The sequence below is a fragment of the Rhinopithecus bieti genome, unplaced genomic scaffold (assembly GCF_001698545.2).
Source record: "Rhinopithecus bieti isolate Rb0 unplaced genomic scaffold, ASM169854v2 scaffold_39746, whole genome shotgun sequence".
Lineage (NCBI taxonomy): Eukaryota > Metazoa > Chordata > Mammalia > Primates > Cercopithecidae > Rhinopithecus > Rhinopithecus bieti.
This window is the reverse complement of record NW_016816960.1, coordinates 1,316,736-1,339,827: the sequence shown is the minus strand read 5'-3', so window position 1 is coordinate 1,339,827 and position 23,092 is coordinate 1,316,736. Positions and strand designations below refer to the sequence as shown.

Below are 23,092 nucleotides of genomic sequence, written 5' to 3'. Positions count from 1 at the left end.
AAAAAAAAAAAAGAGATGAAGAAAAAATTTTACAAAAATGCTAGTTTCTCAACTATATATCCGCTAGGAGTATCTTTAAACTGTGACTTTTTCTGGGGACGGAGTCTCGCTCTGTCTCCCAGGCTAGAGTGCAATGGTGCAATCTTGGTTCACTGCAATCTCCGCCTCCCGGGTTCAAATGATTCTCCTGCCTCAGCCTCCCCAGTGGCTGGGATTACAGACACCCGCCATCATGCCCAGCTAATTTTGTAGAGATGGGGTTTCACCATGTTGGCCAGGCTGGTCTTGAACTCCTGACCTCAGATGATCCGCCCACCTTGGCCTTCAAAAGTTGTGGGGTTTCAAAAGGGGCCCCATGCCCGGCCTAAGATTTTGTTTTTTTTTTTTTTTTTTTTTTTTTGGAGACAGAGTCTTGCTCTGTCGCCCAGCCTGGAGTGCAGTGGCGCGATCTCAGCGCATGCAAGCTCCGCCTCCCAGGTTCTCGCCATTCTCCTGCCTCAGCCTCCCGAGTAGGCGGGACTACAGGGGCCCGCCATCACGCCCGGCTAATTTTTTTGTATTTCTAGTAGAGACGGGGTTTCACCATGTTAGCCAGGATGGTCTCGATCTCCTGACCTCATGATCCACCCGCTTTGGCCTCCCAAAGTGCTGGGATTACAGGCGTGAGCCACTGCGCCCGGCTAAAATGTGATTTCTAATGGGAATTACAGAATAAATCTGAGAAGGTCCAATAGGTTTTAGAGGGAAAATACAATTTTTCTGTCACCACTTCTAGAAGAATAAAAAAATCATTAAATTACTTTATATCTGAATCACTTCACTTTATATTAGGTCAGTACAAAAGTAGTTTTCGCCATTCTTAACAGCAAAAGCCATGACTACTTTTGAACCAACCTAAAATGAAAAATTACAGTCTAAGCACTCAAACTCTTGAGATGTAATTTAGTATAACTCTGTGAGAATAAGTCACTTATTAGTGTCACAAGACCACTACAAATTACATGACCTCTGTTAAAATTGAGCTTTTCTGTTTAGTATGCAGTTGTGTAAAAAAAATCAGTCACCTCTGATAACACATTTGCTCCAAATATTAAAGATACCGAATATGTAGATATACAGACATAAATGTATATTATATCATGTTACATATTACTTCACCACCAAGGTTATCACAGCTTGTGAACTCTGAGTAGCCACACTGTATGGTTAACACTGGGCTTCAACAACACAGACTTCAAGTCTCCTAGAGGTCAGATTTTTAGGGCCAGACACCAGAAGGATGAACATGACCAGATGTTATTTCACAGCCCATTACTGTCAATAATTTCCCCTCAATACTATTAAGGTAACTATGTGTATAACTGTAAGTAACCATCAAGGTATACGGTGCCTTGAATCTATCATTATTAATATCCCTTATCTTATGCAAATCAAAACCATCCTGAGGCATTCTGTTCATTTTATAGATGAGAAAACAAGGACTCAAGAATATTAATGCCTGTTTCTAGGATACACAGTAAACGATAAACCAGGACTCGAAACACACACTAACAATATATTCTATGTTTCTCAATACCCCCAAAGCCCAATATCATCTGATCAACTAATCTCACACAGTGAGGAATGGAAGGATAGTTGAACCATCACAGCCCATTTACCTACTACTTAAGTACACACAAAGTAGATTAGAGAATCAGTAAGTACTTCTTGATAGGGACAGACTGAAAGACTAGAAGCGAGTAAATTGTGATGCTTGGCTCTTATGGCTAACGAATAAACACAAAATAATTTTTTTTCTCATTGGGAAGGAATAAATGGATTTTATTTTATAATAAAAACCATATGACCAGTGAGCTCTTTACTGTCTTTAATGGATACCTTTCATTGCTGTTGCTTAGACTCTAGAGCTAAGAGAGGACATATTTCAGGAATAGGAATGAGGAGAGACGTAAACCATTTTTACTGTATCCCTGACACATATTTTAGGGAAAACTCAGAACTAATGGCTTGGCCAAGAAAGAATATGGCTCATATCCAAGTCAAATTGACAGTAAAACAAAACCAAAACCCAAAACATTCTGTTGGAGGCAGAATTAAACATACCCTGTCCCTACACACACACACACACACACACACACACACAAAATTCATACCTGATGACCAATGCCCATATTTTCACTAGCCTTCTGTAACAATGTAACAGTCATTTTAAATCAAACAACAAACAAAAAGCAGAAAAAAACTATAAGCATGTTTAATAGAATGCTATTTATAATTATGAAAAATAATTTTCCATTTAAATGACTACCCCCAGTGAACTGGATGACTATATAAGCAAATAGGGTATTATACCCATTAAAACATTTATGTATGTGTATATATATGTACACACACATATAGTACAATAGTAAATAATTTGAAAAAGTGGTTACAAATCATTTTAAGGAATTGAGTCAAATCTCTTTTCCCTACTCCAAGTCCCACCACAGTGGTCCCCATACTTATCCCCTCTGGCTCCTCTTAAATAAAGTCTGACTTACTATCTTTAAAAAAAAAAAAATCATTTTAAGTAGGAAAACATGATATAAAAAGCTCAAGTCAAGACAAATATATAAAATATATAAAACGTGCTTTAAAGGATCATAAAAAATGAAAGTAGTTAATACAGTTAGAGTTTTAGTAATTAAAGCAGGATACCTTGTCATGGCCATTTTAACAAATGTTTTAAATACAGCTTCACTATGAAAACATGAACAGAAGTAAAAATTACTATTAAATACTAAGTATTATGTGCAGGAAACACTGTTGGGAGTCTTCAATATCCACAATACTTCATTTTTAAGGGGTAACAAGGAGTGCTGGGAGAGAGATAGAAATGCGGTGATGATAATGCTTTCAATGTTTTTGTTTCTACAGCTTTAAATGTACTGCTGGCCAGGCGCAGTGGCTCATGCCTGTAATCTCAACACTTTGGGAGGGCCAAGGTAGGAGAACTGCTCTAGGCCAGGAGTTCAAGACCAGCCTGGGCAACACAGTGAGACCTCATCTCTTAAAAAAAAATTAGCAGGGTACAGTGATGCACACCTGTAGTCCCAGCTATTCGGGAGGTGGGAAGATCACTTGAGCCTAGGAGTTTAAGGCTGCAGTCAGCTATGATCACATCACTGTACTCCAGCCTGGGTGGCAGAGCAAGACCTAATCTCTTAAAATAAAATAAAAATAAAAAAAAGTTCTGCCGGCCAGGCACGGTGGCTCACACCTGTAATCCCAACACTTTTGGGAGGCCGAGGTGGGTGGATCACAAGGTCAGGAGATCAAGACCATCCCGGCTAACATGGTGAAGCCCCATCTCTACTAAAAATACAAAAAATTAGCCAGGCATGGTGGCAGGCACCTGTAGTCCCAGCTACTCGGGAGGCTGAGGCAGAAGAATAACATGAACCCAGGAGGTGGAGCTTGCAGTGAGCTGAGATCACGCCACTGCACTCCAGCCTGGGCGACAGAGCGAGACTCCATCTCAAAAAAAAAAAAAAAAAAAAAAAAAGTTCTGCCTTGTATAATTAAAAAATAAATAAATAAACAAACTTGATTTTATTTATTTATTTTTTGAGATGGCATCTCGCCCTGTTGTCCAGACTGGAGTACAGTGACACTATCTCGGCTCACTGCAACCTCTGCCTCCCGGGTTCAAGTGATTCTCCTGCCTCAGCCTACCAAGTAGCTGGGATTACAGGCATGAGCCACCATTGCCAGCTAATTTTTTGTATTTTTTAGTAGAGACGAGGTTTCACCATGTTGGCCTGGCTGATCTCAAACTCCTGACTTCAGGTTATCTGTCCACCTCGGCCTCCCAAAGTGCTGAGATTACAGGTGTAAGCTACCACAGCCTGGCCTGACCATGATTTTAGAAAACACAAAAAGGGTTCTCCCTTGGCAGAAATAGAGGCCTGCTAACAACGGTGTGAGTAAGTTGGAAAGTGAATCCTTTATATCTAGTTCAGCCTTCAGATGACTGCAGCCATGGCTAACAGCTTGACTGTAATTTCATGGAAAACCCTGAGCCAGATCCACGCTGCTAAGCTGCTTCTGAGTTAGTGACCCATGGTAACTGTGAGAAAATACTTACCTATTGTCTTAGCTGCCAAGTTTTGGCAATATTTCACACAATACATAACCAATACATACAAAGTTCATCAACATATGCAAGTAGTCCATGGTAGGACTTCCTCCCCTGTCCCAGATTTAACTAACATCCCATGAAAACACCATAAAGCAGAAAAGCGAAGTTTCAGAATTAGTTACCTGTACAATTGGTGGAGTTGTCTGTGAATAAGGTGATGTCACACCATAGACTGTTGGACATGTCTGTCCTTGATAATATATGGTTGCTTGAGACTGTGCAGGGGAGTACTGCTGCTGTACACTGACAGACTGTTGGTTTGAATCCCAGACACTATAATTCTGTCCCTGAACTGGGCCGGGGGCCGGCACTGGCAAGACAGCAACGCTGGAGTCTTGGTGTACTACACCTTCACTCTGGGTCACATACTGGGAACTGGAAACTTCCACAGGAGCTGCCACATGTGGCACCACTGGTACTGGTGGTGGGGCAGAAAGGGGTTCTGTAGAATGTCCCACCATGGGCTGAGCATGATCATAAGGAGCTGGAGAACACACTGGGTCCATGCTGGGTGTGGGCAGGAGCACCTTTCCAGCATTAGGGTTGCTGGGATCCACATAGGCCTGCATGGGATAACCTGGTGGGTAACCAGCAAAGGGATGATGTGGGGCATTATAACCAAGAGAGTCATAGGGCAGTGGTGATGTCATTCCCAGGTTCTGCATCTGTTGCTGTTGTTTCTGAGCCTCCCGTTGAGCCACCTCTTGCTCAAACAACTTTCGGCGTTCCTCTGTAGAAAGTTTATTGCGGTCTTTAATTCGTACTTTCTTTTTAGAAGTTGGTGTATCATATCTAGAAAGAAAATAAGGACCACAAAAAGTTTCTCCCTAAATCACAGACATAATCAAAGCACTAATAAGTATTATGTCACTCATGACTAAACCACTAACCACACCAAACCCCATTTGGCACTAGTTTAAAACTATACTCAAAATTACTCAGCTTGTCTTGCAGACAGAACAGAATCCCAAGGAACTGATAATGAGATGAAAATAATTTCATCTCTTTCCTTAGGTTTCTAGAATTTTAAGATTATAGATAGATATAGCAACCTATTCTTTATAGCTGGGGACAGTGCTATAATCACAAATTCTAAAATTAAAATAAAAAACAGAATAAGTGTTATAAATCAAGAAATAATCCAATACTCAATCCAATTTATTGTCCCTAAATTCCACAGTATGGTCAAGCAGGAGATCAGATATGAAGAGAAATACTTGAAAAGTAACCTTCAAATTCAAAAGTCTAATGAATTCCAACTAGGAAAAGAAAAGAAATCCTCATAAAATATACAGTAGAAAGCCATATACAAAAAGAACATCTTAAAAGTAGACCAAGAGAAAAGCCAGATTAGAGAAGGACGAAAATTAGACCAAGTCTCACAAAAACAGTTAAGGGAAGCCAGAAAACTGAAGAATAGAGTCAGAATGTTGAGAGAAAACTATTTCCCCCAAAAAACTTTCTTTCAAATATGAGCGAGAGGCCAGGCATGATGAGGCGGGCAGATCAACTGAGGTCAGGAGTTCAAGACCAGCCTGGCCAACATGGTGAAACCCCGTCTCTACTAAAAATACAAAAATTAGCTGGGCATGGTGGCGTGTGCCTGTAATCCCAGCTATGCAAGAGGCTGAGGCAGGAGAATCGCTTGAACCCGGGAGGCAGAGGTGGGAGTGATCTGAGATCGCGCCACTGCACTCCAGCCTGGGCAACAGGGCAAGATTCCGTCTCAAAAAAAAAAAAAAAAAAAAAAAAAAAAGAAAAGAAAAAAAGAAAGATGGAGAATATTCACATAAGACTTGTACATAGCAGCAATATTCACAACAGTCAAATGTCTCTGAAATGATGAATTCATCAACTATGGTACATGAATACAATGGACTACTCAGCAATAAAAAAAAAAAAACCATTGAGACACACAATAACATAGATGAATGAATCTAAAATGCAATATGACAAGTGAAAGAAGGCAGATTCAAATGCTACATACTATATACCACTTTTTTTTTGACATTATGGAGAAGACAAAACGAGAGGGTCAGAAAGCAGATCAGTGGTTGCCAGCAGTTAGGGATGTGGAACGGACTGACTACAAACGGGCACAAGGGAATTTTTTTTTCTTTTTTTTAAGACAGTCTTGCTCTGTTGCCCAGGCTGGAGTGCAGTGACGCAATTTCCGCTCNGTTTCGCCATGTTGGCCAAGTTGGTCTCCAATTCCTGACCTTAGGTGATCCACCTGCCTCGGCCTCCCAAAGTGCTGGGATTACAGGCATGAGCCACTGCGCCCAGCCTATTTTTCTTTTTTCTTTTTTTTGAGATGGAGTCTCGCTCTGTTGCCCAGGCTTGAATACAGTGGAGTGATCTCCACTCACTGTAAGTTCTGTCCCCCAGGTTCATGCCATTCTCCTGCCCAGCTAATTTTTTTGTATATTTAGTAGAGACAGGGTTTCACAGTGTTCGCCAGGTTGGTCTCAATCTCCTGACCTCGTGATCTGCCCACCGTGGACTCCCAAAGTTCTGGGATTACAGGTGTAAGCCACCGCGCCTGGCCTTTTTTGTTTTGTTTTGTTTTGTTTTTTTGAGAGGGAGGCTCGTTCTTGTCACCCAGACTGGTGCACAATGGTGTGATATTGGCTCACTGCAACCTCCACCTCCCAGGTTCAAGTGCTTCTCCTGCCTTAATCTCCCCAGTAACTGGGATTACAGGGGCGCATCACCATGCCTGGCTAATTTTTGCATTCACAGTAGAGACAGGTTTCACCATGGTGGTCAGGCTGGTCTTGAACTCCTGACCTCAAGTTATCCACCTGCCTCAGTCTCTCAAAGTGCTGGGATTGCAGGCGTAAGTCACTGCGCTTGGCCAGGAATTTTTTTCTTTTTTTTTTTGAGATGGAGTCTTGCTCTGTCACCCAGGCTGGAGTGCAGCGACATAATCTCAGCTCACTGCAGCCTCCGCCTCCCGGGTTCAAACGATTCTCCTGCCTCAGACTCCTGAGTAGCTGGGACTACAGGCACGTGCCACTACACCTGGGTAAGTTTTGTATTTTTGGTAGAGATGGGGTTTCACTATATTGGCCAGGTTGGTCTCAAACTCCTGACCTCATGATCCACCCACCTTGGCCTCCCAAAGTACTGGGATTACAGGCATGAGCCACCATGCCTGACCAGGAATTTTTTAAGGCGATGGAAGTGCTCTGTATCATGCTTGTGGTGGTGGTTACAAAACTGTATGCATTTTATTTATTTATTTTTTCAGACAGTCTTGCTCTGTCACCCAGGCTGGAGTGCATGGTGTGTTCTCAGCTCACTGCAACCTCTGCCTCCTGGGCTCAAGCGACTCTCATGCCTCAGCTTCTCAAGTAGCTGGGATTACAGGCGTGAGACACCATGCCCGGCTAATTTTTTGTATTTTTAACAGAGACGGGGTTTCACCATGTTGGCCAGACTGGTCTTGAACTCCTGACCTTAGGTGATCCGACACCTAACCTTAGGTGATCTGACAGCCTCGAGACCCAGGAATTCAAGACCAGCCTGGGCAAAATGGCAAAACTCCCGTCTCCACAAAAAAACAAAAAAACCGGGGGTCGTGGCACTTCCTTGTAGTCCCACCTACTGGATGGGGGCTGAAGTGGGAGGATTGCCTGCGCTGGTGCAGGTAAAGCAAGGCTGCAGTGAGCCATGATCATGCCACTGCACTCAAGCCTGGGCAACAGAGTAAGACCCTGTCTCAAAAGAGACCTAATTAGACAGAGATAAGCATACCCAAAATTGTATCAATGTTAAGTCGCTACAGAATCATCTCTTTGGTGGGTAGGGTTCTAAGGAAGCAGATTCTAAAGAAGAATAAAAGTCTGAGAAAAGACAAGATTTCCCAGAGGAAAACCAAGAAAGGGGTAGTGTTTTGCTACGAAGACCTAATAGAAGCTACAGTCATCATGAGCCCCAGAAAAAGGTCTTCCCATATATGAAAATTTGTGGGAGAGAGGCAGCACTGCAGACAAGTGAAAAGGATGGGTTTTCAAGTAAATGGTGCTGGGACAACTGGGTATTAGAGAAAAATAAAACTGAATCCCTCCCTTATAACATATACAAAAATTAATTCCAAATGGATTAAGGATTTAATTCCCTTAAAATACAAAAAAAATTTCCTCCTCAAGGGTAGGGAAGGATTTCTTAAGACACAATAAGCAAAAACCATAAAGAAAACATACCATATATGATACATTCAGCTAAATCATAAAATTCTATTTATCAAAAGGTACAAAAAGAGTCAAAATACAAGCAGAAAACTAGGAGAAGATATTTGCAACAATTATCACCAAGACAAAACTATATTTAGAATATAAAGGACACATACAACTAAAAAAGACAAATAATTCAATGAATGAACTACACATATAAGATACTTCACAGAACAGCCGGGCGCAGTGACTCATGCCTGTAATCCCAGCACTTTGGGAGGATGAGGCAGGCGGATCACGAGGTCAGGAGATCGAGACCATCCTGGTTAAAACAGTGAAACCCTGTCTCTACTAAAACTACAACAAATTAGCCGGGCATGGTGGCGGGCGCCTGTAGTCCTAGATACTCAGGAGGCTGAGGTAGGAGAATGGTGTGAACCTAGGAGGCGGAGCTTGCAGTGAGCCGAGATCGCGCCACTGCACTTCAGCCTGGGCAACAGAGCAAGTCTCCGTCTCACTAAAAAAAAAAAAAAAGATACTTCACAGAACAGGAAACAGAAATGGCCAATACAAAGCTATAGTAACCAAAACAACATGGTACTGGCATAAAAACAGACACATAGATCAACAGAACAGAACAGAGAATGCAGATATAAATCTACCCATTTACAAACCAACTGATCTTCAACAAAGGCACCAAGAACTTACAGTGGGGGAAAGGACAGACTTTTCAATAAATGGTGCTGAGAAAACTGGTTAACTACATGCAAAAGAAAGAAATGGACAATAAATATATGACAAGATGTTCAATCTATTTAGTAATCAGGGGAATGCAAATAAAAATCACATTACATACCCAGATAGTTTAAAACTAAAAAATTCTGCCAACTGCGGTGTATAAATGCTTTATCTCAATTTTTTAAAAAGCAAATTTAATTTAAAAAGGACTTGTCTGGGATAAATGTTTTCTAGCCTCCAGTAAATGATTACATGGTTTGTTTTTCTACCAGCATTATCAAGAGAGCTTCTGACTAGATTTATTAAAAATCAGCATTTTAATTAGTATGGCACAAAACTCACAAGAAAAGCCAGAAAAGTTCTGGCTTTTAAAGAATCACCATTATCTTTGAATACTTATCTCCTACCAACCCCCATTGCACTTGAAAGAACAAATCTTTGGCTCCCAAAATGACATTTAAATATTATCAAATAGGAACCATTCAAGAACCAAAACCTATTAATCTTCACAGCTACTACTACTGTCAACAGAGAATCTATCTTAAGATTTATCAGCAAAGTTGTATACTCACTCATCAAAATGCAAATACTAATTCCAAAAGTCCTTGGTGTTCAAAATCAGAAGTATATGACTTGGGTACTTTTAACTTGCTCAAAACAAAACAAAACAAAAAAACTCACACAGGCCACTTACCTGTCATCTGGCCTTTTTGTTCCCCGCTCATAGGCAGAAGGTGGTGGTGAGAGGGAGCCTCTTCGTTTCCTTTTCTCTTTATTTTGAGTTTGTTTGTCTGGGTCTCTCTCTCTTGACCTATTAGGAGTCTTTGGGGCAGGTGTTTGATCTCTGAAGCCAACAGCATCCCTTCCTCGTTCAGCTGCTAAGAGAAAAGGTTGTTGTTGTTGTTGTTGTTGTTGTTTTTAAGTTTATTTGGTGGACTTTTCTCCATCATGACAACATATCAACTGTATAACAAAACTTCTATCCAACAAATGTATCTATGGACTCCTCCCTCATATACCCAGTCCTGAATTTGAATGAGATACAAGGTCTTATGTCTGTGTGTACTCTATTCACTAAAAGTCTCTTTCACAAATGCCCTTTTCGTCTCTTTCCCACCAAAGACTCAGTCTAAGCTGTTAACATTTCTGTAAGTTCTGTGGGCACATGCAGGCAAGATATTCCCATTACATTTAGCAAGGCAGTTTACTTGTCAGTTAAAAAATGTAAAAGCCTTTAACTACCCTATAACTCTTCATATTTATAATCTACAGAAAAGCAGCCTGATGTCCTAAGCATAAGAACCTCAATGAGAAAAGTCTAATTTTTTTTTTTTTTAAGGTACGCATGGTGGCTGCAGTCCCGGCTACTTAGGAGACTGAGGTGGGAGGATCGCTTAAGCCCAGGAGTTCAAGGCAGCAGTGAGCTATGATTGCACCACTGCAGTCAAGCCTGGGCAAACAAAGCAAGACCCCATTTCTTAAAATTTAAAAAGTGGCTTATCAAGCAACATTTTAATGAACTACAGTTATCTCTTGGTATAAATGGGGACTGGTTCCAGGAACCCCCTTCCCTCCACACCAGAATCTGTGCATACTCATGTCCCACAATCCACCTCACAGAACTCACATATACAAAAAGCTGCCCCTCCTTATAGGCTGGTTTCATATCTTATGAATACTATATTTTCTATGCACATTTGGTTGACAAAAAAATCCACTGTATATGTGGACTTGTGTTGTTCAAGAGTCAAAGGTATAACTATAAAAGAAAAATATCTCAAACTCAGGTGATAACTTTGGAAGTCATCAAAGCCAGAGAGCCACATCTTAAAAAAACATAATACCAGGCTGGGCATGGTGGCACACACCTGTAGTCCCAGCTACTTGCAAGAGGCTGAGGCAGGAAGACTGCTTCAGCCCAGGCATTCTAGGATGTAACGAACTCTGTTTACACCACTGCACTTCAGCCTGGGCAACAGAGCAAGATCCTGTCTCTTAAAAAAACAAACCAACAAACCAAAAAATCAGATGCCAGCTTCCTATTCAAAGATGGTATTAATAACCTTCTTAATTTACAGTGTCTCTCTTTACCTAGAATGGTTCTTAATCTGTTTTCACTTACCCAATTCCATTCCAGTGCTCTCCAAAGCTGTCCTAAGTACTACTTTTCACAGATCACACCTCCTAGTTTCTCATCTCCTTAAGAAGTCTAAATCTCGGCCAGGCGCTGTGGCTCACACTTGTAATCCCAGCACTTTGGAAGGCCAAGGCGGGCAGATCATGAGACTGGGAGTTCGAGACCAGCCTGGCCAACACAGTAAAACCCCGCCTATACTAAAAATACAAAAATTAGCTGGGCATGGTGGCAGGTGCCTGTAATCCTAGCTATTTGGGAGGCTGAGGCAGGAGAATGGCTTGAACCCAGGAGGCAGAGGTTGAAGTGAGCCGAGATGGTGCCACTGCACTCCAGCCTGGGTAACACAGCTAGACTCCATCTCGGGAGGGAAAAAAAAACAACTAAATCTCACCACTAAACATTTCAATATCAGTTGACTAGCATAATATGCTGTTGCTTTGTGTATGTTAGTATTGCTCTCTTATTGAGAATTTCTCTCACAGGACAAGGAAGAGTCTCAATAAACATTTACTGCTTTTTCTTTTTCTCATCTCATAAAAACGTGCTATGGGTTGTTTTACTCCCTCAGCAACTGAGTTAGGTTTCATAAGCCTTTCTCACGATTCTCCTTTGAGGTGGCCCAAAATCCCAAGTATTTGCAACATGGTTACTAATCTATAGCCAGGTATGAACATCTGTCAATGAGAAGCTAACATAACTCATTTGTACCACATGCTGGTAGAAAATGCAGTATAATTAAATTAACTGCTCCAGCTCACAAGGTATTAGCACTACATCCTTTTATGAGGTACCATTATACAGTTGCATCTGGATCTACCCATGTTTATCTTGTTTTCTCCTGCAAACCCAGGATTCTTACCTAGTATAAATTTCCTTAAAATGTGACTCTTTCTTCACTATACCCTGATAAAACAAAAAAGGAATCATACCAACAGTTCACATTCTGACTCTGCATCTTAGAATATGTGAGGCAGACAAGTCATTCCATTTATTCAGGCTGATTTCCTAGTATTATAAAAATGAGGGTAAAGTTAGATTACGTATTTCCTGAAGTGTTTCACAATCCTTCTGAATTTTTTTTCTTTTTTTTTTTTTGAGATGGAGTCTCACTCTGTCGCCCAGGCTGGAGTGCAATGGTGCAATTTCAGCTCACTGCAAGCTCGCCTTCCCAGGTTCACGCCATTCTCCTGCCTCAGCCTCCCGAGTAGCTGGGACTACAGGCGCCCGCCACCACGCCTGGCTAATTTTTTCTTTTTTTGTATTTTTAGTGGAGACAGCGTTTCACTGTGTTAGCCAGGATGGTCTCGATCTCTTGACCTCGTGATCCGCCCGCCTCGGCCTCCCAAAGTGCTGGGATTACAGGCGTGAGCCACCACACCTGGCAATCCTTCTGAATGTTAAAGGTTCTAAGCTTTAATTGTTTGACATTAAGAAGTGGAAACCAGGCATGCATATATATATATATATATATAATATATATAATTATAAGCATTATATATTATATATTATAAGCATTTTCTTATTCTAGAAACCTGAGACTGAAACGGAGGGTTCCACATGTTGAAAGAGAGACCAAGGTTGGCAGAAAAGAGGCTACTCTCTGAAAAGATATAAATGTTCATTACAGATCATCCTCTGCATCTCATGGATGCAAATTATTTCTCCACAATATTTTGCAAATATCTAGCCACACCAGACTACATATTTGCAAAATATTGTGAAGAAATGCTCATAGGTATTTAAGCTTTGCTTGTGTTGCTACTAATAGTTTTAACTCAGTGATCCCAGAAAGCTAGCTTCTGATAATCAATCCTATAGTGGTGCCACTGGTTTTGCCAACCACTATTGCCCAGTCCTGCCTTCTTTTTCATAGGAAGAGTTCTTTGCAGCCCTAAGTAGAATGTGCAGCTATGAAGAGACTAAACCAGAGAGTGGAACTAAAAATACTCGAAAGATAAACAGTGGTGCAAAGGGTCACAGGTCTTTAACCAAAAGACTAAGATTATATAAAAGTTATGCACACCAAAAATAAAAAGACAAAAAAAATTGTCACACTGGCTTCTTCATTCTATTTATAGTGGGTCAGTGGTGGAGGTACTCATGAAATCAATAACCACAATAAGTGATCCCATTCCTTGAATCTCTAAGTTTGCTGGAGGAAAGGAAAGAAATTCTTAAGGCTGGGCATAGTGGCTTGTGTCTGTGATCCCAGCACTTTGGGAGGCTAACACAGGAGGAGCACTTAAGGACAGGAGTTCAAGTCTAGCCTGGGTAACACAGCGAGACTCTGTCTCTACAAAAAATAAGTAAATAAATAAATAAATAATTAATTAACCAGGCATGGTGGCACACACCTATAGTCTCAGCTACTCAAGAGGCTGAGGCAAGAGGATTGCCTGAGCCCAGGAGTTCGAGGCTGCAGTGAGAACTATCATGGTGTCACCGTGCTTCAGCCTGCATGACACAGTAAGACACTGTCTCTAAAAAACAAATCAACAAAAAAGTTTGTTGGAAATGTAACTAAGTAGTAAAGTCCAGAAACCAGACTCCCATGGCCTCCCTGCTATCCATTCTGAAACAATGATTCTAACCTTTTCAGGGGTGACTGAGAATCTGATCAAAGTTTTGAATTTGCCTCAGAAAAGTAAATACAGTCAACCCTTGAGTCAACCCTTGAACAACATGAGTTTGAACTGCATGAAAGTAGTCAACTTATATGTGGATTTTCTTCTGCCTATGCCACCCAAGACAGCAAAACTAATCCCTCCTCTTCCTCCTCAGCCTGCTCAAGGTGAAGATAAGATGAAGACCTTTATGATGATCTATTTCCACTTAATGAAGAGTAAATATATTTTCTCTTATGATTTTCTTAATAACATTTTTATCTAGCTTACTTTAAGAATATAGTACACAATACACATAACATACAAAATATGGGGAGTTAAAAGTTATGTGGAATTTTGACTGCACAGGGTCAGTATCTGTATCCCCTGTGTTGTTCAAGGGTCAACTGTGTACATACAGAATTTTACACATCTTTTTTCCTTTTGGAGACAGGGCCTCACTTTGTTGCTCAGGCTGGAGTACAGTGGCACGATCACGGCTCACTGCAGCCTCAATTTCCTAGGCTCAGGTGATCCTTCTACCTCAACCTCCTGGTAATTAGGATTACAGGAACATGCCACTATACTTGGCTAATATTTTTGTATTTTTTGTAGAGACAGGGTATCACCATGTTGCCCAGGCTGGTCTCGAACTCTTGGGCTCAAGCAATCCACCTGCTTCAACTTCCCAAAGTGCTAGGATTACAGGTGTGAGCCACCCTGCCCAGCTGCATATAAATATCTTGAGGTAAAGACCCTCCCAAAGACATCTAGAAGTATAGATTTAAGAATGCCTGCTCTATCTGGTGTGAAGGAAAAAAAAATCAAAATCACAATAATAGAAGAAAAAAAGACTAAATAAAAAATAAAGAATGTCTGCTCTAGAGGACAAATGAATAGAAAAAAAAATAGTAAAGACTGAGTTCAAGGAAGCAACAACAAAACAGTGTAAGAGACAGTTCCTTCGGCAAAACGTCATTAAGAATAAAAGCACAAGTTTCCAAACTTTTAAACCAAATATTTCATTTGCCTAGTTATATATTCTCTAGTTTCAAAAACAAGAACACTCAAGTTCTTATCAGTTACCTCTGCACATAACAAAAGAATATTTGTAAAGCCATCAACACAGAGTATCTCTGAATACCTACTTGTGTTCTCCTTTTCAGTTTGACTTTTCTTTGGAATTCGATATACCTCCTGCAAAAAATAAACCAGAGGGAGGGTTATTAGTGAGGGTGGAAATGGTGATTGCTTTGAAACTGATTGTTTTCACATGACAATAAAGAAATGGAAAGGAACAAGCTGGCACTTATTCTCTAAAATTTGACTTATATCTGGGCTTTAAATAAGAATATATCCTGGCCCCTTAAAAACAAGTAAAAAATATATAGCACAAATATATATATTTACATCTATCCAGCTTGTACGATCTCACTAGCAAAGTAGCACACTAAGTGACTGGGCAAGAATACGCTTCCTGACAATCTTTTTTTTTTTTGAGATAGGGTCTCGCTCTGTCACCCAGGCTGAAAGGCGCTGCCATGATCTTGGCTCACTGCAACTTCTGCCTCCCAGGCACAAGCAATCCTTCCACCTCAGCCTCCCAAGTAGCTGGGACCACAGGTGGATGCCACCATGCCCAGTTAATTTTTTCTAATTTTGTAGAGATGGGGTTTCATCATATTGCCCAGGCTGGTCTCAAACTCCTGGGCTCAAGCAATCTGCTCAGCCTCCCAAAGTGGTGGGATTACAGGTGTAAGCCACCATCCATGCCTGGCCAAGTATTCATAATTCTAATGTGCACTTGCCATCTCTACTCACAGAAAGAAAAGGTTAGTAACTACCCAGTTATATAAAAACACTTCAGAAAAATTGTGTATGTAAGGACAACTCCTACTATTCAGTGCATTTTTCTAAAAATGCAAAACCAACATGACTAATGGCCAACGTAATATTTACTTTTACATTGTAATTGTTATAAAAAACATAAAGGTTAAGCATTAGTTCACTGGTCCTCTTGATCACTGTACCAAAATTGATCCTGAGAAATGTGAACTGTTTTAAAGGCTTTTAAGTACCTTTTCTCGTTGTGTTATCTAAGGCCTAGAACCTATTTTGTTTTTTAACAGCTCTTCACTATTCCACAGTCCATCGAGTAACTATTGGGCACAATACTTTCTTATCCAGTCATCTTAAGTGGGCCAGTAACAAGCCCACACACTCTCAATGATACATAAGGTGATATCCTCCCTTCAGAGGAATCTCATGATATTAACCACACCTGTGTGGCCTCCTCTCCACAATTGTTGCTTCTAACAACATTTGTGAAAAATAATAAGCCACGTCACAACTGAGGAAAGGTCATGATGTAATATTCAGTTGCCATTAAAAATGATCAATGTGGACTGCACAGATCCAGGGAAATCTATATAAATGAAAAAAATTTTTAAGCCTCCAATACTATATGCATGCTGACAAATTAATAAAGATGATGATTATAATTAATTATGCACTTATACTGTGTGCCAGGTATCATGCTGAACATTTCAAATACACTTTTTTTTTTTTTGAGATGGAGTCTTGCTCTGTCATCCAGGCTGGGGTAAAGTGGCACAATCTCAGCCCACTGCAACCTCTGCCTCCTGGGTTCAAGCAATTCTCCTGCCTCAGCCTCCTGAGTAGCAGGGATTACAGGCACACACCACTGTGCCCAGCTAATTTTTGTATTTTAGTAGAGACAGGGTTTCACCATGTTAGCCAGGCTGGTCTCGAACCCCTGACGTCATGATCTGGCCTCTCAAAGTTCTGGGATTACAGGTGTAAGCCACCGTGCCCAGCCTATCTTTTTGTTTTGTTTTTTGAACGGCAGTCTCTGTTGCCCAGGCTGGAGTGCAGTGGTATGATCTCAGCTCATTGCAACCTCTGCCTCCCAGGTTCAAGTGATTCTTCTTAGCCTCCCCAGTAACCGGGATTATAGGCGCGTGCCACCATGCCTGGCTAATTTTTGTATTTTTAGTAGAGATGGGGTTTCATCATGTTGGCCAGCCTGGTCTCAAACTCCTGACCTCATGATCTGCCCACCTTGGCCTCCCAAAGTTCTGGAATTACAAATGTGAGCCACTGCACCCGGCCCTTCAAATATATTATCTTATTTGAGCTTCAAAACAACCCTATGAGGTAAGTACTATTACCTCAATTTTCCAAAAAGAAAACTTATTTAAAAAGCTTAGCAACCTGCCCAAGGTTATGATGCTACCAGACAGTCTAACTCCAGAGTACTTCTTCTGTGCTAGATGACACAGGACATGCCTAACAACATTATTTTGAGAAGGAGTACCATTTTGAGATTTATGTACAAATGTAGGTGACATCCTCCATCCCCTTAACCTCTCCTATGTAGGACTTTCATTAGAGCTGTGATTCTCTACCCTGGTTGTACAATTAAACCACCCAAGAAGCTTTCATGGAAATACCACCCAAGACAAAGTGAATCTAAATCTCTTTGATTTAGTGGGTGCCAGATATGCCTATTTTTAAAAAGCTCCTCAGATGATTCTGATACACAGAGAAGGTTGAGAACTACTGAACTACTGGCTATTCTTAACATCTTCACTCACCCCTTCCCACAAGAGAGAATCTGGGAGAAAAAACTAGGTAGGTCTGCCCTCAGCTAACAGACATCTGGGCTCTCTTTGCTCTTGATCTGCTTTTGCCTCTAGAGAGGGGATACATTCCCATCTGCTACTATGAGGGACATCTGAAGTTACTGAGTTGTCAATTTTAGCTGCGGGTAATAATGAATCAGGAATAAAGACAGGAAGGAGCAAGCTGGTTCTGTGTGTCTTACTCCTCTATCTGCCTCTCAGAGGGGTTACCAGACAGGAAAAAGTAAGAATGCCACCTATTACCATCTACCCACACTATAAGGGAAAAAAGGTATTCTGCTAATCTTAAGAAGCTTGGAAACAACATTTGCATTAGGTAATCTGTAAACCTAGGCACTCCAAAAAGACAGCAGGTTCATTCAGAAAAGGTACTTAGAACTGATGTACTGAGGGTCCAACTAAGAATAACACAATTTTGACCTAGTTTATTTTGCATAGTATCTTGGCATCATACGCATTCATTACAAACATTTAAAGTAATTTATTACACAGGCCTCAAGTTGGGGACCCACTCTGTAGTGGCAGTTAATGTACCACCAGAAACGCTTCTCAAAGATAAATTCTTAGTTACATTCAAAAGTTTAGATCCACTACTAAGTTGAAAATGTATTCTGATGTTCACAAAATGATTACTACTGACTAATGACCAGGAGCTACTATTTACTATGTGCCTAATCATATGAGAAACAATTTCTATCAATATGTACCCAAGCAGTTGGAGTCGCTAACTTGATCCTCCCTCTTTATATAGTCAAGGCTACATACAAAATTTAAGCTGGCAATGCAGATTACCTACTCTCTCCTCCTTATTTTACATATTAAGAGTGGGATCCTGAAAATACAACTGAAGTTTTCCAAAGTCCCACAATATTGAAAGTTGAGAAGGAAGCAGCCACTTGAGGATAACTTTGACATTTCTTAAGATCATTCTGTCTTGTGAATAAATAGTATTAGTCTCAGTGATACTTGAGTCTGTCTGGAATAATGTCACTTCTATAGGCCACAGAGTCTGTTACAGAAAATGTTTGTCTAAATTGGCTTCATTTATGTTAACCCTTAATGTAAAATCACCTTACTTTGTTAAATATTCCACTCAAGAGACTCGCATACTATAAGAGAACATTTCAAATGATAATTATATTATCTGCCAAACAAAGGAGAATAGGATAAGGACATTTTTCAGATCTATAAGGTCTTAAAATTTTATTTACTGAAGAGAATACTGAAGACAATGACTGTGGATGTTCTAAGATTTAATATTGTGTGTGTATGTGTGTATATAGAGATGGGGTCTGGCTGTGTTGCCCAGGCTGGTCTCAAACTTCTGGCCTCAAGTGATCCTCCTGTCTTAGCCTCCCAAAGTGCTGGAAGCCATCATGTCCAGTGCAGTGGTGTGATCATGGCCCACTGCACCCTCAAACTCCCATGCTCAAGGGATGCTTCGATCTCGGCTTCCCAAGTAGCTGGACTACAGGTGCGTGCCACTATGCCTGGTATGTTTGATATTCTGTAAGTTAGGAGACCATGGTTCTAGGACTGATCTTGCCCTCAGACAGTCCTAAAAGAATCTGCTTCCACACTCCATCTGATATTCCTTACATATTATCCTCTTATTTCTTTAGTGTCTAGGTGCAAATCTCAACTAACACACACAAATCACACACACTCAAGCTGTAATTATTATGGGCCCATACTGTCTTATTCTTTGCTATATCTAGCACCAAGAACAGTGTCTGGAACATAATCAGCACTCAATTCCTTTCTGAATGGACCAACAAGTGAAATTCTACTTCTAATTTATAGAAATCATCTACACAGTGCTACATGAACTCAAAGTACTGCATATACCCTATGCTTTTTATCACTATACCATCAATCACTTTTATCCCTGGAAAGAACTACTGTTCAAAGGCCTCACCTAGAGCCCAAAACATTTTGTATTTCCAGCGTCAGAGTGATAAATATACATCTGAAATTCAGGAAACAGGCTAAAGCAAAAGATCACAATTTGGGGAAATTTAAGAAACAATTAAGAAACAATAACATATAGTGATACTGCTGGAGATTGCCAAGACAGAAAACATACAGAAAAAAATAAGCAAATAAAAGTAAAAGGTAGAGTCTTTAACTTGAAATAGTCATGTTCCATATAGTATATTTTTTATTAATAAACACTTGAACAAGTTACCTACTACTACCAGGTCACATGGCTTATTTTACAATGTTTTCTTATAACAGGCTCAAAAAGTACTCATTGGAACCAATGCAGCACTTCATTAATACATCCCAAATAAACTCTAAAAATATACTATAGAAACAGGATTAAAACAAAATTATTAAATAATTTATAAGAAATCTTTTTCTGACAAAAAAAAAAAAAGTTACCACTGGTTTAGACTGTTCCTGAGCTAAACAACACTTACAAGAACAAAATAATGGCCGGGAACGGTGGCTCACGCCTGTAATCCCAGTACTTCGGGAGGCCGAGGTGGGTGGATCACGATGTAAGGAGATGAAGACCATCCTGGCTAACATGGTGAAACCTCCTCTCTACTAAAAATACAAAAAATTAGCCGGGTGTGGTGGCGGGTGCCTGTAGTCCCAGCTACTTGGAAGGCTGAGTCAGGAGAATGGTGTGAATCTGGGAGGCGAAGCTTGCAATGAGCTGAGATCACGTCACTGCACTTCAGCCAGGGCGACAGAGCGAGACTCCGTCTCAAAAAAACAGAAAAAAAAAGAAAAAAATAATTTACAAGAGTAAGATTTCCACCTTTTGTCATATAGAGATCAGATTATCTGTTCTGTAATAACAGATTTATTTTTGAAAACTAAGACTAGATTTACTTATTCCTTGTTAACAAGCACAGATCAAATCTCGTATAGGCCAACCGAACCTGTTTTCCTAAATATTTTCCCAAATGACAGCAATACTGAGAAAGAGAAAAAAAGACTGAGCAAGGCTGGGTGCAGAGGCTCACACCTGTAATCCCAACACTTTGGGAGGCCAAGGCAGGCAGATCGCTTGAGCCCAGGAGCCTGTGCAATATAGCAAGACCTCATCTACAGAAAAATGAAAACACTAGGGCCGGGCATGGTGGCTCATGCCTGTAATCCCAGCACTTTGGGAGGCTGAGGTGGGCGTATCATGAGGTCAGGAGATAGAGACCATCCTGGCTAACACGGTGAAACCCTGTCTCTACTAAAAAAATACAAGAAATCAGCAGGGCATGGTGGCGGGTGTCTAAGTAGTTCCAGCTACTCGGGAGGCTGAGGCAGGAGAATGGCGTGAACCTGGAAGGCAGAGCTTGCAGTGAGCCGAGATCTCGCCACTGCACTCCAGCCTGGGCGACAGAGCAAGACTCTGTCTCAAAAAAAAAAAAAAAAAAAAAAGAAAATGAAAAAATTAACTGGGCATGGCAGCCCATGCCTATAGTCCCAGCCACTCAGGAGGCTGAGGCAGGAGGAGCTCTTGAGCCCAGGAGTTTGAGGTTCCAGTAAGCTAAGATAGCACCACTGCACTCTAGCCTGGGTAACAGACTGACATTCCATCTCAAAAACAAAACAAAACAAAAAAAACAAAAACAAAAACAAAACAAATACTGTGAGTAAACTGTCACTTTCATAGCTAAAAGAACAGACAAAACCCAGCAGGAATGGATAAAAAGAAAATAGAAAAGCAAAGCTATGGAGCCCAGAAGTTCAGATGCCAACTTCAGGTAAAAGGCATTCTAGGAAAGAAGAAAATATTTTACAAAATTAAGCAGATAAATTTTCCAGAATTAAAGAAATATGAAATATTACTGAGTGATAAGGCTAAGAGGGCCAAAGGGAAAACAGAAGGATTATGACCTAGCAAGTATGCACCTGAGTAGAGGGGGAGTTCAAGTAGGTCAAAGAGATTTGATTGGAAAAACTGGAAAGAAAACTTAGAAGATACTATATACATGTCTGGAGGGTTTCATAAAATCACATACATGGGTAGGAAAGAGGAACAAAGAGTGAGAGGGAAAGAGAAAAAGGGGAATGAAATAATTTTGTTTATTCTTTTAAACCCCTGAAGAAACACTCTAACTTTTAATAGCAGGGCTCCCAGAAATGAAAGGTAACAAGATCTGTTCAGTTTTTAGCCACTAAGAAAAATGAATGAAGAATATGAACAAAGTTCTTAAAGTAGGAAATACAAACACAAAGATGTTCAATACCTAATACGTAACAGAAAAATTAAATCAAAACTGCAATATTCCATTTTTGCCTATTAGTCTGACCAAGATAAAACTTGACAGTACTTGTGCTGCCCAGGGGTAGTGAAATTCTCATTCTTACGCATATACACTGCCAATGAGAGTTGAATTGATATAATAACTATGAAAAGCAATTTGGCCATACTTACCAAAATTACAAGTAACACAGACTATAGCTCAACAATACTAATTTTTAGTAATTTAGCCAACATGCATATTCCTACATGTCAATGTATGAAATGACTTCGGTAAAAATTACTTGTGCTAAGGCAAAGCAAGCAATCAACCTAAATGGCTATAATAGCAGAATGATTAATTATGGCATATCTATACAGTAAAATAATATGTAGTTCTGAAAAATAAATTATTTATAAACTGATATCAAGTAATCTTCACATTATTAAAAAGGAGCTGAATAATGCTGCCAATTTTATTTTAAAAAGTAAAATATATGCATAATATGCATAAATTATCTCTGGAAAGCTACACAAGAAACTGTTTGATTGCCTCCAGGAAATCAGATGGAAGCCAAGGGTAGGGAGGAAACATTTTACCGTATGTCTTTCATATTTTGCCGCATGTGCAGAAATGGCCTGTTTTAAAACTAAAAAAGAAGAAAAAAAAGATAAAATGCCTCTGAAAAGTCCTAGGCATAGTACCAAAGACTCTTGTGCATTATGGGTGTATTCTTGGTGAAGAGCATAGCTACTCACAAGGCAACTTCTAAATGTTGTTCTTCAGTAAGTGCCATACCTAAAATGTCCTCCCAGTTCACGGCCTCTTTTAAATTTGGTCCCCAACCACCCTCTTTTCTAGCCTTACCCATCCTTCACTACCAAGCTAAGAGTAGGAGCCCTCCTGATATCCAAATCATCTAGAAAACACTTTTTGAACTACAGTTCATTCCTTTCTCAACCCACACATATATATATGCCTGTTAGAGAAACTGCTCATATTTATAGACCCTCACCCCAGAAATGCTATAGTCTCATATGTAATTTTAGAGGTTCTAAAAATCTCCTGAAGTTCAATTATGTATCACAGATTAAAAATCTCTGCAGTAGGCTGGGCGTGGTGGCTCACGCCTGTAATCCCAGCACTTTGGGAGGCTGAGGCGGGGGGATCACAAGGTCAGGAGATCGAGACCATCCTGGCTAACACGGTGAAACCCCATCTTTACTAAAAATACAAAAATTAGCTGGGCATGGTGGTGGGTGCCTGTAGTCCCAGCTATTCGGGAGGCTGAGGCAGGAGAATGGCGTGAACCCAGGAGGCGGACCTTGCAATGAGCCAAGATTGCGCCACTGCACTCCAGCCTGGGCGACAGAGCAAGACTCCATCTCTTAAAAA

The 23,092-nt window shown here is 40.4% G+C and overlaps 1 protein-coding gene across 8 annotated transcripts in view; it reads right to left on the bottom strand.

Annotated features, from left to right (window-relative positions):
• Positions 1-23,092, bottom strand: part of SETD2 (SET domain containing 2, histone lysine methyltransferase) — a 154,945-nt gene that overhangs the window by 34,308 nt on the left and 97,545 nt on the right. For 3 of the 8 annotated variants that reach the window (XM_017855700.1, XM_017855697.1, XM_017855701.1), the window contains exons 13-15: positions 14,985-15,033; positions 9,791-9,974; positions 4,303-4,972 (exon numbers count right to left, since the gene is read on the bottom strand). In XM_017855700.1, the coding sequence (XP_017711189.1) occupies positions 4,303-4,972; positions 9,791-9,974; positions 14,985-15,033 (903 nt within the window). Of the gene's footprint in view, positions 1-4,302; positions 4,973-9,790; positions 9,975-14,984; positions 15,034-23,092 lie in introns of those variants that run through there. The other 5 variants (XM_017855698.1, XR_001882170.1, XR_001882169.1 and 2 more) reach the window with 5 other exon arrangements.